The sequence below is a fragment of the Sesamum indicum genome, linkage group LG11 (assembly GCF_026168435.1).
Source record: "Sesamum indicum cultivar Baizhima isolate 11 linkage group LG11, ASM2616843v1, whole genome shotgun sequence".
In the NCBI taxonomy this organism is placed as follows: Eukaryota; Viridiplantae; Streptophyta; class Magnoliopsida; order Lamiales; family Pedaliaceae; genus Sesamum; species Sesamum indicum.
The window spans coordinates 9,589,729-9,605,381 of record NC_142667.1 but is presented as its reverse complement, the minus strand read 5'-3'; the positions used below and the strand labels follow the sequence as shown (position 1 = coordinate 9,605,381).

The 15,653-nt window shown below is 37.5% G+C and overlaps 1 protein-coding gene across 3 annotated transcripts; it reads left to right on the top strand.

Moving 5' to 3' along the window:
- Positions 1–5,991: 5,991 nt before the first annotated feature.
- Positions 5,992–15,151, top strand: RSY3 (Adenine nucleotide alpha hydrolases-like superfamily protein). Of its 3 annotated transcripts, XM_011095282.3 has the most exons (12): positions 6,131–6,271; positions 9,154–9,470; positions 10,202–10,399; positions 10,502–10,586; positions 10,877–10,952; positions 11,283–11,459; positions 11,577–11,679; positions 12,054–12,175; positions 12,375–12,464; positions 12,575–12,655; positions 12,849–13,688; positions 14,512–15,151. In XM_011095282.3, the coding sequence occupies exons 2-12, from the start codon at positions 9,461–9,463 to the stop codon at positions 14,602–14,604; spliced, it is 1,875 nt and encodes a 624-aa protein (XP_011093584.1). In that variant the 5' UTR covers positions 6,131–6,271; positions 9,154–9,460; the 3' UTR covers positions 14,605–15,151. The 3 variants fall into 3 exon arrangements, with proteins under 3 accessions (XP_011093583.1, XP_011093582.1, XP_011093584.1); XM_011095281.3 differs by lacking the exon at positions 9,154–9,470 and having other exon boundaries at positions 5,992–6,271; positions 12,054–12,163; XM_011095280.3 differs by lacking the exon at positions 9,154–9,470 and having other exon boundaries at positions 5,992–6,271.
- Positions 15,152–15,653: the final 502 nt, after the last annotated feature.

Here is a 15,653-nt window from a genome sequence, read left to right as displayed (position 1 = left end):
CCCTTAACTTAAAGATAGACTTTCAAAAGCAGGCTTAACAGAAGATAAGAATATATTACAGCTTATCCGAACAGCTCTTATCTACTTTTTTCCAGAACAACGGACACGTGCAGAGTCCCATCAAAGGAGGACACCCTTCTATAAATACAGGTATGGTCCCCAGGTGGCAAACTTCCGATACCTTGTGAATATTGCTGTCAATTTGCATCTAGCATTCTAACTGCAATCTTAGCATAATTTCTTCCATAAACTCTATCATCATATCTCAACTTTCAATTTATTTATTTATTTGGTAATTATTTTCTCTTGAATCCAATACTAACTTGTCGGAGTGTTAACGTGTTGTTTTGCAGGTTCTGTTATCCAAGTCTTTTTACTAATTGATCCATATCCAAAGTGAATGCTCAAACTTTTTACTAATTTTTACTGATTGATCCAGATCCAAAGCTCAACAGATATATTATTTGGGGAAGCTTATGACCAGATGTGGTTGAGGGACACCCCCCCTTGAAAAAGTGAATACTTCTCTATATGGTTTTGCCGGGGAGGTAATCTATATTCGGAGTATGATCTCACTTCCTTTAACATTAAGAACCGGGTCTACTAAAAAAAACTTGCCTAATAAAGTTCCTGCTCGTGGACATACCCTCCGGTTATAATGTCATCTTGGGGAGACCTACCTTCAATGTTTTTACATGCTGTCATTTCCATGTACCACATGAAGATCAAGTCCCCTGCATCCGATGGCGTAGAAATGCAGGGGAATCCCCTCCAATCACGCAAATGTTATATAGAGGCTGTAAAAAAAGGGCAGAAGAAGAATACAAATGAGGTGTTTAAAGAGGCACCCCCAAACAAGCATGGGAAGGATGTCGAACTTGTAGGGGAAGCTAAAGGAGAAGGAGGGACACCAGCCAAAGTTCAACCAACTGAAGAATTGTTAAACATTGAGCTCGTACCTGGAGACCCAGAGAAAATTACCTGGATTGGTTCCCAAATAGAGGATATAGTTTGGCCAAAGTTTATGCTGCAATATAGATATCTTTGCATGGAGCCCCCAAGATTTGGAAGGAATCGACCCAAACGTCATTACGCATTACCTCAATATAGATCCAACATCAAGCCAGTGAAATAAAAGAAAGGATATTTTGGACATGAGAAATACAAGATAATCCAGGCTGAGGTAGATAAATTGATGGCAATAGAACACTTCAAAGAGATATAATTTCTTGAGTGGTTATCCAATGTGATCCTAGTACCTAAGTCTGGAGGGAAATAAAGAATGTGACCTTTATAAAGCATGTCTGAGGGATTTTCGTACTCTACATCAAATCGATCAACTAGTTGACTCCACATCAGAATGTGAAACTGAGCATGATGGACGCATCGCAAGGGTACCACCAGATTATGTTGGCTCTTGAAGATCGTAAGAGGGTGAGTTTCATCACTTATACCGGCACGTTCTGTTATGTAACCATGCCATTCGGGTTAAAAAATGCAGGAGCTACTTACCAACATTTGGTAGACAAAATATTCCACAACTAGGAAGGAATGATAAAGTCTATGTGGATGACTACTAGTAAAGAGTAAAGAATCCAAAAAGCACATCATATACCTGGAGGAAATATTTTTCATTTTGAGGAATTACCGGCTCAAGCTCAATCTAGGAAAATGGGCATTTGGAGTACGGGAGGATGTTTCCTGGGATTCATGGTAACCTAAAGAGAAATTGAGGCCAACCCCCTCAAGATTAAAGTCATCTTGGACATGAAAGCACCAACCAATTTTAATGAAGTATAGAGACTGATCGGAAAGATACCCGTGCTTAGTCACTTTATCTCCAAAGTAGCATAAAAGAGTTTACCTTTATTCAAAATGTTAAGAAAGGCAAAGAATTAAGAATGCATCTACCCATGGGAACAGGAGCTTTGAAAAAGGATCTGGAGCATTCTCCATGGCAGTGGCAATATCTAAGAAGAAGAGTTCCTCCCCTGACGGGGGATACCCATGCGCTTTGAATTGTTCCCTGCATGCCACGAAGCCATGTTCAAAATAGGGCCCTGCTATCTCAGCGAACTCTCTTTGATAAGCCTTAGACTTCTCGAACTGCTCCAGATGACTTGCCTAGTACCCCTTCAAATAGCGCTACCCATCTGCCGTATCGGGGAACTCAAGGGCCGCCTTCTCCATGGTTTGTTTAAGAGCCTCCCCGTTCCCTTAGCTTCTTTCTGCATTTTCTTCAATTTTTTCTCCAGCTGTTGCAAACGACCCACTGCCTCTTTCTTATCCTCCTTGAGCTTGATGTACTCAGCCCCCAAGCGCTCCAACTTCTCCTCCAGTTTCCTCCTTCGGGTATCATGTTGAGTGCTGGGAAGATGGGAAAAGAGTTCCTTGCAAATAGAAATAGACTAACAAAAGAAGGAAGAGATCAGAAGCTCACCTTTTGAAAGAAGAAAAGAAAGTAAAAAAGAGCCATACCTTGAGCATGTAAGAGGAAGCTATCCCTTCCAGTTCCTCCTTCGTCATGGAGGTTAGCAAATGCTTTTCCCTCGAAGGCAGCACCCTTTTCATGAGTTCAGCTACCAACGGAGCATTACTCCTCCTTTCCTGATTCAAGGATTGACAAGTATGCAAGCAGGCAGAGTAGGAGCGGAAGTACTTAAGGGACACCCCCTTCTCATCCCTGCGAGAGGGTAGAGGATGAGGTCCTGAGGTTGGTCTTGTGGAGCTGGCCAGGGAGGCCCCGCCTGAGCTTAGTTTCGCCTTCTTGGAAGAGCCCACTGGAGTAACATCGGGGGTAGGAGAGACAATGCATTTTCCCCTAGACTTATTGAAAGAAGGGGTCCTTCTAGGAGATCGAGTAGGAGGGGTCCCTCCAGTTCGAACCCCCAAAGCATGGTCCCACATTAATTTACTAAACATGATATTCTCTACACCAAGAAAAAATCACCTATGTCATAATCTAGAACTAGCATGAATAAATGGGAGACAAAAAACACTAATGAAAATACCTAGGGAGTCCCCCAAAGGTTCCACCAGGGGACTTAAACTGATGTGACCTAGCAGTCTTTCATCAATGAGGGACCGACAATCATAGGGGTTGTCGTTCAAGATATCCAACAAGGAGGTTAGCGCAATGGAGTAACCTGAAGAGGAGGAGGAGGAGCCTCCTTAATCCAATAGTTAGGGAAGGACCAAGAGTGAGAAGACAAGACGAAAAAGAAACTCTTCTTCCAGTTTTTTAGGGGATGGGGGGAAGGCAAGAAGGAGATTCCAGGACGAGGCATGAAAAAAAAAAGCCGTCTCCGCTCTCTTCAAGCGGTAACACTATGCAAAGATACTGGCCGAAATAGAAAACTAACGAAAGCGAAAGACCATGAAGAAACTAGCTAGAAGTTTAAAAGAGTTGGGAACTAATTGATTCAAGGGTACACCGAAAAGACGACTCACATTGGAGTAGAAGTAAGGGATGGGGAAACACAGACCTAATTTTAACTGGGCAGAGAATAAGGTGAAGCAGTTGGGGGAGGCAGATGAGGACGACTCTTTGGGGAGGGGGTGTAGATAACAAAAGTCGGAGGGATGTAGTACTCCCTTATCAACTGTTCTATTCCCATGACTTTGATGACAGATGAGGCCCACTCAAGAGGCAAAGGAGAAACCTCCCTCTCCTCATCTCCAGGGGAAGAGTCCTCTTCCTCTCTCCCCCCCTCTTAAAGATCAATATCCTCCTCATCGATCAAGTGACGGGCTGTTATTGCCGCTCGGTGGAGACTCCTCATTCGGCCTCGAGGGGAACTAGGTGGAAGACCGCTTGTCCGCCTCAAAGTAGCCTTCGAGGGATCATTGTCCGCGAAGGTCTTGCCTATAAAACGGATCGACTCATCGGAAGAAGACATATTCTACACGAAATATACTCTGAAAATCTTTAGAGGAAGAAGAACAAAATATATACAGAGCTCTCTGATGGAAAAGACTTCTGATGCTTCAAGAAAAAAGAAAGAAGAAGAAATGAAGAGAAGTTACCTGTTTAAAGGACGTAGGTAGAGAGTTGAATGCACGCTCCTGTAACCGCTCGTGAGTGAAGGGGTTTGTAACCGCCTGTACTCGTGGTGCAGGTAGTTATCACTCCCCAGCAATTAAGAAGGCTAGGTCTAAAAGTTGCCATCATTCCTTGACAGAAAGTAGTAGCACGATGCTCGAGTACAAGCAATCGAAAAGACGCATGAAAGTAGGAAAAAATAAGAAAGACTGCTTCAAGGAGCCCCGCTCCAGTTGACGAAAGGACTCCTCCTAGATCCAAGGAGACAAGGACTCCTACTCTAAGAAGGAGATGAAGGCGCCTATCCTCCTTAGAGTAGAGGGGATTGAATGATTGGTGTGATCCGATGAATTATAGTCCAACAATGAATTAAAGGGCCCAACACTTTACCGCTTGACCCCAATTCTCGTAAAAAGAGAAGGCCACCTCGAAGAGCCTAATGTTTGCAGCCAAATGCCGAACAAGCAACCTATTCTCGCTCACAATTCATCCGTTGATCCATGTGGCTAGCATTCATGCTTCCCATGTATGCCCTCTTTTTAACCAACCTGGAGCATGCATGGTGGGTGGAGTTCCCTAAAAAACATGGACTCTCACACGACAGACTCCCAATAGACTAGGAGTCCTCCTCTGCCTTGGACTCATTCCCTCACCTAAATAGTGATCCCAACAATAGGATCCCTAAAAAAACGGGATTGGATCAAGCTCTATCTAAGCACTACTAGTTCCATGGCTGAGAAAGACACCCTTCAATAAATAAGGGATTCACCCTTAGGCGGAAGACCCCCTCACTCTACGAAAACTTGGCTGCCGCTCTGCCACACTCCTATTACATTCATATACTTGATTTTCTACTTCTTCATCATTTCATCTCATTCTTTTAACGCTTTTCATCATTTTGTATTATTAATTTTCAAACACAGTACTAACTTAAGCATTGAAGTATTAACATTTTGTTTTGCAGGTCCTTTTTCTTAAGAGCTTTCATTCAATTAGTCCAAATCTAACATCAAGATCCAAGAACTGCGGACTTATGCTAATATCCACGCATCAGAGTCAATAAATTATTTATTGAGTAAATAAATAATATTTATATATATTCAATAATGTATGAGATATTCATAAATTGCATATAACCTTTTGTAAGTAATTTTGAAAATACTTTTGTTATATAATTGAATTCAACATATTCAATAAAAGATGAATAATTTTTTTTTAAAAAAAATTATTTATTTCATTACTAATCATTATTTTCTAATGATCAATTATGTTAATAGAATCAACTATGAACTAAGGAATGATAATTTTATTACCTTCTAATTTATTGTGTATATAAATCGTAGGAATGATATTAAAATGTGATTCATTTTTCTTTTTTATTTTATTCCTAAATCCATTATGTTCTCACTTAACTGCATTTCTATATATCAATCATAACATAATAGCTATAAGTAGAAAAAAGTTGATGCATAACTATGCGGTAAAAAAAAAAAAAAGTATATTACGATCTAATTCGTAAAATTACCTAACTATTATTATAAACGACCAAATTTTAGTTAGGGCTGGAGTATTTTTTTTAAATATACAATATATAACTAGGACAAAAGTATCACAAAAAAAGTTCAACTTAAAAATAAAAATACTTTAAACTGCAATAAACACCTTTTTAGTAATTTATAGTTTTAAAATCATCGTAACTTAATTTAAGAGAAGTACAAATAGAATTGTATTTCCAACTATCTTCATTCATTTAATTTAAATTAATTAATTTAAATTTTTGGAAACCATGCTATAATTAAAAAATAATAATTATATAACTAAAGTTAAAATTTTAATAAATTAATTTAATTTAATTTATACATTAATATAATTAAAAAATATTAAAATAATCTATAATAAACGCACATAAAATGCATTAAAATATCCATACATTTTATCAAATACTTATAAACCCCTAAATTTATGTCTTGAGAGAAAGACGGGCAATTGTGGATAAATCCATGGCAGCCCGAGGCCTCCTTATGCCTCTCCACGTTCATACCAAGACAACGGCGTCGCCGACCATGGTGATGATCCCAACCTTCATTTCTCGGCTAAGGAAAGTCCCTTGCGCGAGGCGGGCTCGTTTCTTCTGCAGCCACGGGCTCGCCGAAATCGACTTGTCCAAGTACCGAGGGAAGTTTGCCCAGAAAATGGCGATGGCTGGCCTCAAACCCCATCACCACATCGGTACGTGTTTATTGCATATCACCATTTTTCCGTACTCTCTGTGACTATAAGTTGTTGTGTTCTAATTGAATTAATAATGCATAAGACTTTTGTTTGCTTGTGTTGTGTCGATATTTAAGTAAGTCTGCCCAGTGAGTTGAAGCAGGTTCTTAGCTGGCTAGTGAACTTTGCCAATAGGTGAGTCGCCGTTTTTGTTTTTTAACAGTTTTTGTGTTTAATGCTGTAACTTTAAGTAGCTGGAATGGTGATGAGAAATTGAGATTCATTCATCTCTTTTTTCTTTCTTTTTTTGCCGGTTAATACTGGGTGGTTTGGGTAGTTGAAGGCCTCCTCGTTTGATTCAATCAGCAGGAGTGGGAAATGGGAGTTACTTTACATAGTTAAAAGTATGGTACTTTTCAAGTAGTTTGGCATGACAGAACCAGAAAGAAAAGTTGAACGGAGTGTTTTGGAGTTGTGCGTAAGTTGATATTGGATGATCTTGAAAAAGGACTTAGTCTTTTGGAGGTTTGAATTGTGTATTGGAGGATGAGTTTGGTATTACTCTTGGAGATGATTGAAAAGTACTGAAAATGATGGAAATATATTTTGTATTGCTTTTGAGAAGACAAGCGTTATTTTAGATATCAAATTTTATGTTTTGATAGAAATTGAAAATTGTTGGAAAATGGATAAAAATATATTTCAGTATTACTTTTAGGAGGAGGCAAAAGTTAGTTTAGATGTCAAATCATGGCTTGATAGTGGGCATTTTATAATTTTATATAGATAAATAACACATGAAGAGGGGTGGATTGTGTTTTTTCACTTGATCTTGGAATACACGATGGTGGGGGTCTCAAGATGATTTTAACCTAGCTGAAGCCCAAACTAGACTAAACTCTAAACCATTTTTGGGCCGTTTGAGATGGCCAAAAATGACTTCAAACATAGCACGAATGCCACCCTTTGATTGGTACAACAGAAATAAAGAGGAAAGATTCTTTATTTTTTATTTTTTAGTAATAAATCGTCTTCTTTTTTTCTTGTCCTAGTTAACAATTAAAATGATTACAATAGTTTTATTGTTAATAATCAATTGTTAAATGAAATTTGAAAACTTTTTCAGCACTAGTTTAACTAGTAGGAAAAAGCAAGAACAAAAATGAATATATTGTAGATGCTAACGTGTGAGAATTACTATGAAGGTTCTTGATGTGATAGAACTCGTTGGATTAGTGGTATGGCCTCATTGTATTTTTCTTCTTTTGCTTTACTAGGAATGACACCCCTAGAAGGAAATATAGATAGATACAATTTATTCTGGCAAGTGATAGAGGCAACACACGAGAAGATTAATACAATGAAAACAGAGTTAAAGAGAAATTTTATGACGGATAAATGAAGAGTAGAAATGTAATTGGGAATCTTAGATGTTTATGTCTTGTACTTCCATTTTCTTAAGCAACTTTCAGCATAATCAAAATGAGGCCTTAGGGATTCCATAAGCTCCTATTTTAGTTTCTTAGATTAGTCTTTCAAAACAAACCTTTCATATATACCACTTTGCTTGAACTTATCTTATACATTCACTATTTCATCCACTAGTTGTAAAAATCAAAATATTATAGTTTATCAATGCTATGCAGTTTGGGCACTGTATATCAATTATATAACTGGTGATTTCTTTCTGAAACTTCTAGAAAACAAAGGAATGTTGATTGAATTTTACCTGATTTGTGTAGATTAAATGGGCGTTTCCAGAGTTGAGCTTCTATTGGATCTTTATTTGGCATAACATCAATTCTGAAATAAAGTTTTGACATGTTTTCATTACCTTCGAAAGAAAAAATTATTTGATTGTCCATAAAAGTTTTCACATTTCTCCTTCCGTTAAAAGTTAACATATCTCTCAGAATTAAGAAGTGGAATACTGAGGATTGACATTAGATGTATTGCAAGTAATTCTCACTAAACAGAGTTATAGCTTGCTGAAATTCTGCCATCAAGAGTTAAAGTGACAGAACATTTTATACTCGTAGAGATGTGCTGAACTTTATCTTTTTTGCCTGAACTGATTGTTGTACTGACCGAGTGCAACTTATTTTCTGCTATACCTGCTAGTTGCATGGTTCAGAGGTGTAGGTACACTTGCATATTAGAATAAATACACCGAATCATATATCATCTTAAGCCATGTATATCATAGATTAGATGCAGCTCATGATGTTATAGTGCCATAGAGTAACACTTCTAGATCAAAATTATCTGATGAATTTGCTTTACTGCAAGTTATACTGTTTACTGATGCAATCTACTTACTTTAAGAGCTAGCTGAGCAAGGATGTGAACCTTCCACTTTCCCCTTTAACGCTTCACCTTAGTCTCTTAAACTGATCGAGATAATTATATCGTTTTCAAATACAAAATTTCTTGCCTATCTAAGTTCCTTGTAAACATTTTTCCATTTTTTGTGCTAATTAATAACGCCTTAGTAATATGTTTCTAGAAGCCAAGGATTGAATCTAACATAGAACTGATTCAAACTTTCTCTTAGAATTAAAACTTATCTGCTAAGAGTTTTTTATTTCACCTGTTAATTCGTTTAAAGATCTTATGAAGCACTAGACCTGAGTTCTGACTGTATTATTTGGGCCATGGAAATACAAAATGGAGAATAGTAGTAGAAAATAAATCCTGGAATTAATTGAAATTGCATAAGAATCCCTATGCATGGCTGTAAAATAAGCTAAAATAGAATTTTAACTTTGAGTTGCATTTTTCACTCTTTGCCTGGTTTGCATCATTTAACTGAAGCGGAATTCCTTCTCGCTTCACGTGAACTTCGTCGCCTAAGCATCACGGAGCTTCTCATGTTATCTCCGTGAATTTTGTTGCTGCAGTGCAGTGGACTTCTCAGAGCACATTGCTAAGCTGAAGTTTGTTGCCCTGCCAATCGAACTCCAAAGAACCTCAAGCCAACAGTTCCACCTCTCCATCCATCATTTTACAACTAATAAGCAGCTCATTTGAATTAGTTTGGTCGGACTCCGCTCATTATATTGTCTGAAATCAAGCTGAGTTGAAGTTCGAGCTCAGGCTCGGCCTAATTTGCTATGAGCTAATGAGCTGAGTTCAACTCACTTTCATTGCCTCGATCTATAGGTCCTCAGTAGTTGGGAACTGAATACCCTGTGCATTATCACTGTGATGCATCAGGGTAAGTTCTTCTTTGCCACTGTACAATTTTATATTCCCCATAAATTAAAATATTAAAATTTGGCTTCTTTGCATCATCTCCTTGTTTTTTGCCAGAAAACTACATGGTTAAGCTTCAAAATGGCAAAAATTTCTTTTGGGCTAGTGAGCACTTCTCTCGTATTCTATTGCTTTTATCTGAATCTTCTCCTGGACTAAAATCCAGTCACTCCCCCTGGAAGTGATAACTAAGGTTCAATAAAAACCAACAGACAACTCAGTGGAGCTTTGTGAAATATTTAAAGAGTATGCTTCACCTTTACTTATGCTTTTCTTTTCTATTCTATTCTTTTGGGGCCTTCCACAAAGCTTCAAATCCTTGTTATTGCTCTCATGCCATGTGATTCTAACTTGTGTCTTCCTCCAACTTATCCATTAGTGCTAGTTGTTGATTCTTTTTTTCCTAATATTGAGTCTAGCTTATTTTGTTTGAGGTGCTTAAACCATCTCAAACATCTCTAACACAATTTGTGAACTCCATGCCACTTTAACCGAGTCTTTCTGGGGCTATGTCTTTTTGTTTCACTAAGATTCTCTCTCTAAATTATTGCATAATCAATTTCAGTTTATAGACGTTTGAAATTATTCAAAATCAGTCATTTCATAAATAGGATTACTAAACTTATATCGTGCCCTATTCTGTATCATATATCATTGGTGGAGCTCACAAGGTGTTCTGATTGTTCTTTTCAGCAATGGCTGTTTCTGGTGGTCCTGATAGTATCGCGCTCTGTATATTAGCTGCTGGTTGGAAATCTAATGACTTTGATGCTGCTGCCAATAGAAGAAACAAGTTCATTGACGGTCTTTTAGCAATTGTTGTGGATCATGGATTACGTAAGGAAAGTGCGGAGGAAGCAAACCTTGTTTACCAGCGAATTACAGATATGGGTACTTATACCTCTTTCTTTTTCGTGGTTTTGCATACAGTTAGAGAGTGAGGCTTGTATTGATTTCTCTGGATGATGGATAGATAATGTAGGCTCTCTTTAGGAATCAAATGTGAAGTTGCTCGCTGTGAATGGTTGGATGGTAGACCCAAGGTTGGTCACTTGCAAGAAGCAGCTCGCAATAAAAGGTGATTTTCTTATTAACTAAATTGTCTTGTTTTTTCCCCTAGCTAGTCCCTACAACCACCACCAACAAAAGGAAGCAAAAATAAAAAGAGGGAATAAAAGTGTAGGAGAAGATCATGCAGTCCCCCTATGCTATTGAGTTGGGTTTCCCAATCTCTAACATCTATCCACCCTGGTATCAAACTTAAAAAGAAAAAAGAAGAAAAGAGGGAATAAAAGTGTAGGAGAAGATCATGCAATCCCCCTATGCTATTGAACTTGGTCTTCCTATCTCTAACATCTATCCGTCCAGGTATCAAACTTTACAAAACATATGTAGCCAGCTGCAGATTGGGATATTGTTAACCGCACATCATGCTGATGACCAGGTTTGTAGCATCTGTTTCTCGTTTATTTTAATGCTTCTTCGTTTAGCATTTTTTCTTTTTGTTCATATTATTTATGTAGTCTTTAAATTGTGTGGTTGTGCCATCACTCAAGTATGTATTATCTCTGTTAGTCAAACGAATGTTGCTATAAGTCTTTAGGAAGACGCTTGATCTTTGTCTGATTTTCTATTTTGAGCCAATGGTTTTCTTTCTGAAATACATCAATTTGTATGGAAAAAGCTTGAATCATGAAGAAAATGCATATTGATGAGTTTTATAAGGATGTTGTAAACACAATATTATGAGTGCTAAAGCACAGGCATGATGCAGGCGGAGCTATTCATTCTCAGATTATCTAGAAATAGTGGCATTCTTGGTCTTGCTGGCATGGCATTTACTTCTCAAATGTTCCCGGAATTTCCTGATATTAGAGGAGAAGGATCAAAAGCTCATGGCATTATATTGGTCAGACCACTTCTAGAGTTCTCAAAAGAAGATATGTACAATGTAAGCATTCAGTCGCATCAAAACGGCTCGTAACCATTCTATAATTGTTTATTTGTTTCTAGTTGTTTCTTACTTCCTTTACCAAGTAGCTATAAAATTAGTTTGTTAGTGTTGCAGATTTGTCAAGCTGGTTATAAGAAATGGGTGGAGGATCCAACAAATAGGAGTCCCTTGTATGCTCGCAATAGGATCAGAATGTCACTGTTTAACCTGTCATCACGTAAGTCATTATACTGATGCAGGCGTTTGATTAAAATGAAGAGTGTATGACATATTATTGAATGTTGATCATGATAAGTACGAGGATCACATTGGTCTAATCACTTGAAATTTCACTTAGAATTTATAGGTTCTTGTTGCTAAATTGTTTATATGAAACAATCTTATAAACAGTGTTTGATCTTTTTACCATTTGGTGCTAAGTGTTGAATTCCAGTTATATTACTGCCTGATTTGTAGGACTGGTCCTTTTCTGTGCTACCTCATAATTGTTTTCAAAGAAGTAGAATTCAGTTTGCTGTCAGTGTGTTAAGTTTTAGTGCTCACAGTCTTTTCAATCCCACTAATTTCTTTACAATGCTGTAATTTCTACAGCTGTTTTCAAGGCTGAGCTGCAAGCAGTCATATCAGCATGTCGAAGAACGCGATTGCATGTTGACAATGTTTGTCGCCTGCTGCTGAATCAGGCTGTGACCGTCATGCCTGTATGCTCTTCAGTTGAGATGCCTTTTTGTTGTAATGCAAAGAGCTAGTCTTCATAATCTATGAAGCTGAAAATTACTTTCAAACTAGTTTTTGTATTTGGCATATTCTGCTGAAAGAAAAAAGACTGAAGACAAAATAGAAAGTTTATGTGATACTTTACATTGTTGTTTGTCCTCATGATTTGACGCCTCACCCCCTCTTTCAATTCAGCATGGATATGCAGTGATTGATCTGGGAAATCTCCATGCAATGGAGGTCAAGGACATTTACCTTGCAAAGTTTGCTGCTATGGTATTGCAGGTATTGTCGACCAGCATGCATGATTTCATAATAATACCTCATTTAAAACTTTTATGCACCACTATTATTTGTTATTTTGGTACTAATTCTGTTCGTTTTGTATACATCAGTTCATCTCACAAAGACATAGGCCTGTTCGAGGGAATGCATCAAAATTGCTACTAAGCTACCTTCGTACTTTTCCATGCAAGGTTAATCTTTTTCTGCCACAATTTTTATATGGGAGTAATGCTTTATCTTTTGCTTATGATGTTGTATGCTTAGTAATGATGAAATTTCAGCCCTGACGTTTCATCTGTTAGCGAGTCTTAAATTGCATGGTGGAACTTTGTATATTCTGGCGGAAAATTATAGTAACTAGTCTGCTGCTTTGCATTCTTCCAGACTTGTCTCACTGTAGCCAGCTGTTACCTATGTCCAGCACCAGGATCCAAAGGAACTCAGGTCCTGGTGTGCTGTTCTGTTAATTCATCTTTGCCTCCTATGGTAAAGTTGTTTCATGGATGCTCATATGTACGGGAAAATTGCTTTGCTAAAAGCGAGTTAGAGCAGATTATAAAAGAGAGTGAAGCATATTTAAATAGACTCCTACCAGATGCTTCAAGCGTTCCATTTTTGGATATGGCATCCTCTGAGTCCGTTCTAACTGAAGCCAAAAAATGTGGCATTCTTAGTCACTGTACCCATAGGAGTATTATTTCTCTGCAGAAGGAAGAAAGTGAAAATTTTAAGTCCAAAGCTGAATATCTCTCTGATGTGTCAAAAGATGACGTAAGATCTTCAGGTGCAACTCTGAGCCAATTATTTTATCCTGGGCAAGTGGGATACTTCATGAATAGATTTGTATTGGATTGGAAAGTAAGCAATACAGGTTCTTGTAATGCATTGTGTACAAATGAGGTTGTTGCTGTCAAGGAGCTGGGTACAGAAGGACAATGTTTTTGCAGTTCTTGCATAACTGGGAATCAGAAGGTTGCGGAGGTGCGCCACATGATAGACACTGATTGGATATATCTTTCTAACTTGTTGAAGAAGACAGATATGGGAGACTCTCAATCACCAAGTCACCCTTCTGTAAAAACAGAGCAACTAACTGAAAAAACAACGGATTACGCTGTATTATCAGCACGTCGAGCTCTTGTGTCCTTAAAGTCTATCCCAGTTGCTGCAAGAAGAGCTATGCCTGTCCTGGTTAACGCTGAAGGAGTTCTGCTAAGCATTCCGGTACTTCACTTGCTCTTCCTATTGGTTTTCCATATGTTGTGGATAAGCATGATATTGACACAATACTGCATGATGCTCATTATTGAATAATTCATTTGATGTCTTGTATTGCTCATTGAGATCTGCCTCATTGTGTGATTTAGGTAAATCTTTTTGTACACTGATTGACTTATGAAGGCCATAAAAGTGTGGCCTTTCAACTTGTCACTCTCTTTCACTCCCTTTTTGTTTGTCCATACGTATCCCACTGTGAAGACTAGACAGTTGGTTTTCCTGCATACTCTTTTGATCTAAATTCAACAATGGGTCTTTGTTGAATCTGCTTATGAAATAGTTCATATTCAAGTTAACTACATTATTGATATTGCTTTATGAAGCAGCCATACCATTTTTAATATTATGCAGTATTTTTGTTAGTTGAATTAAGAGTTAAACCTAGACTGATCTTATTTCGTCATTGACTTTAGAAGTTTTTTTGGTTTTGACCTCATGTGTTCCGTCCTATGTGCAATCTTTGGATATAATTTTACACCTCCTGTGTAGGTAATTGATTTATTGAGCTTCTCAAGCCATAAGCCGAACCCTAGCATCACTGCTAACCAATAAGTCAAGGTCCTCTAGAAAATGTTGAAGTTTATTTCCTGTTAACAGGCCTAGAACCAAAAGCAATCAGTTTTCCCAATCAAGAGCCTGCATTATAATGTTATAACAGCAAATTAATCTCTACACGTTTACTCTTTATCATTTTTGTTAGTCTATCATACAAAGAACTTCTTTTTGGTTTTTCTTGGGACTAACAAGCTTTATACTTTCTTTTTCTCAGAGCATTGGCTTCTCATGTTGCCCCCATCTGACGGTCTCTGCTGTTTTCAATCCTAGGGTACCCCTGGATGGAGGATATAGCTCATTTTTGTAGTTCCTACTTTGGTGGAACGCTGTTAAGTGGAGCTAGAAACTCTGTTGAATTGAAGAACTTCCATCGTACTGCTTTATCAGATAGTAGAGGAAATGATTAATAGATTTGAATAGATTATGTATAATGAACTCAATATGTGCCTGTTTTCATTTCATGTTATTCGACCCATTGTTGTGCAGCTGCAGCAGTGTATGGCTTATCCTGTATGAGAGAAGATGGCCTTCATAAGCTGAAATGAGGGTAGGGTCACTATATTGTATTGCCATAGATGTCATTTGGCTGCAGACAGTGTGTGTTGGAAAAGCAACAAACTGAAGCAAGCTGTGTGGATGTTCACAAATCAATGAGTGACTAAGCTAAATGGTAGTGGTGGATCATTAGGATCTCTTTATGTCTTCATTTTCTGCCCACCGTCCAAGTTTTGGTGTTCCCTGAAGAAAGAACTATTAGGATATGTTTCTCTGAGACTGTCCCAACATTTTAAAGCATCAGTCTTGCTTGACTTGATTGAAGTCCTCTGAATGCATTCAACAGTTTTAACTCTCCACACCAGTACTGTACTATATGTTTGGTTCAGCTACTCGGAACATTTTCATTATTCTCCTTCGCATTGAGATATTCTTCATTTTAGGAAGTAGAAGGCAACTAAGAAAACATTCACCCCACATAGACAGGAAAGCTTATCCAAAACATTTTTTTATGGATAATTACACTTCCCTCCCTGAGATTTTATGTAATTATACATAGACTCTTTATTGTTTGGGAGTTACACCTAATATTTTTGAGGTTTGTTTCCGTCCGTTAACAAAGTTAACTGAATTTATTGATATTAACAAAAAATTAGAAAAAAAATTTATATTTATCTCCAATTGACTTATTATTGATTTATAGCATGTTTGATAAATTTTTTTATAACCAAATTACTCTCATACGTCTTCACATGTTAATGCATGTGAGGAGGTATATCTTTACCATTATAAGAGTAGTTTAGTTTGAAAAGAAATTATTTGACCTACAATAAGTTAGTTTTAAGTCAAATAATAGCAAAT

Excerpts from the sequence above, each read along its gene's own strand:
- RSY3 (XM_011095280.3), top strand. The coding sequence starts at position 6,043 with ATGGCAGCCCGAGGCCTCCTTATGCCTCTCCACGTTCATACCAAGACA. Across the intron at positions 11,460-11,576 it reads CAAAAGAAGATATGTACAAT|ATTTGTCAAGCTGGTTATAA; the intron begins GTAAGCATTCAG and ends TTAGTGTTGCAG. Across the intron at positions 12,465-12,574 it reads TTGCTGCTATGGTATTGCAG|TTCATCTCACAAAGACATAG; the intron begins GTATTGTCGACC and ends TGTATACATCAG.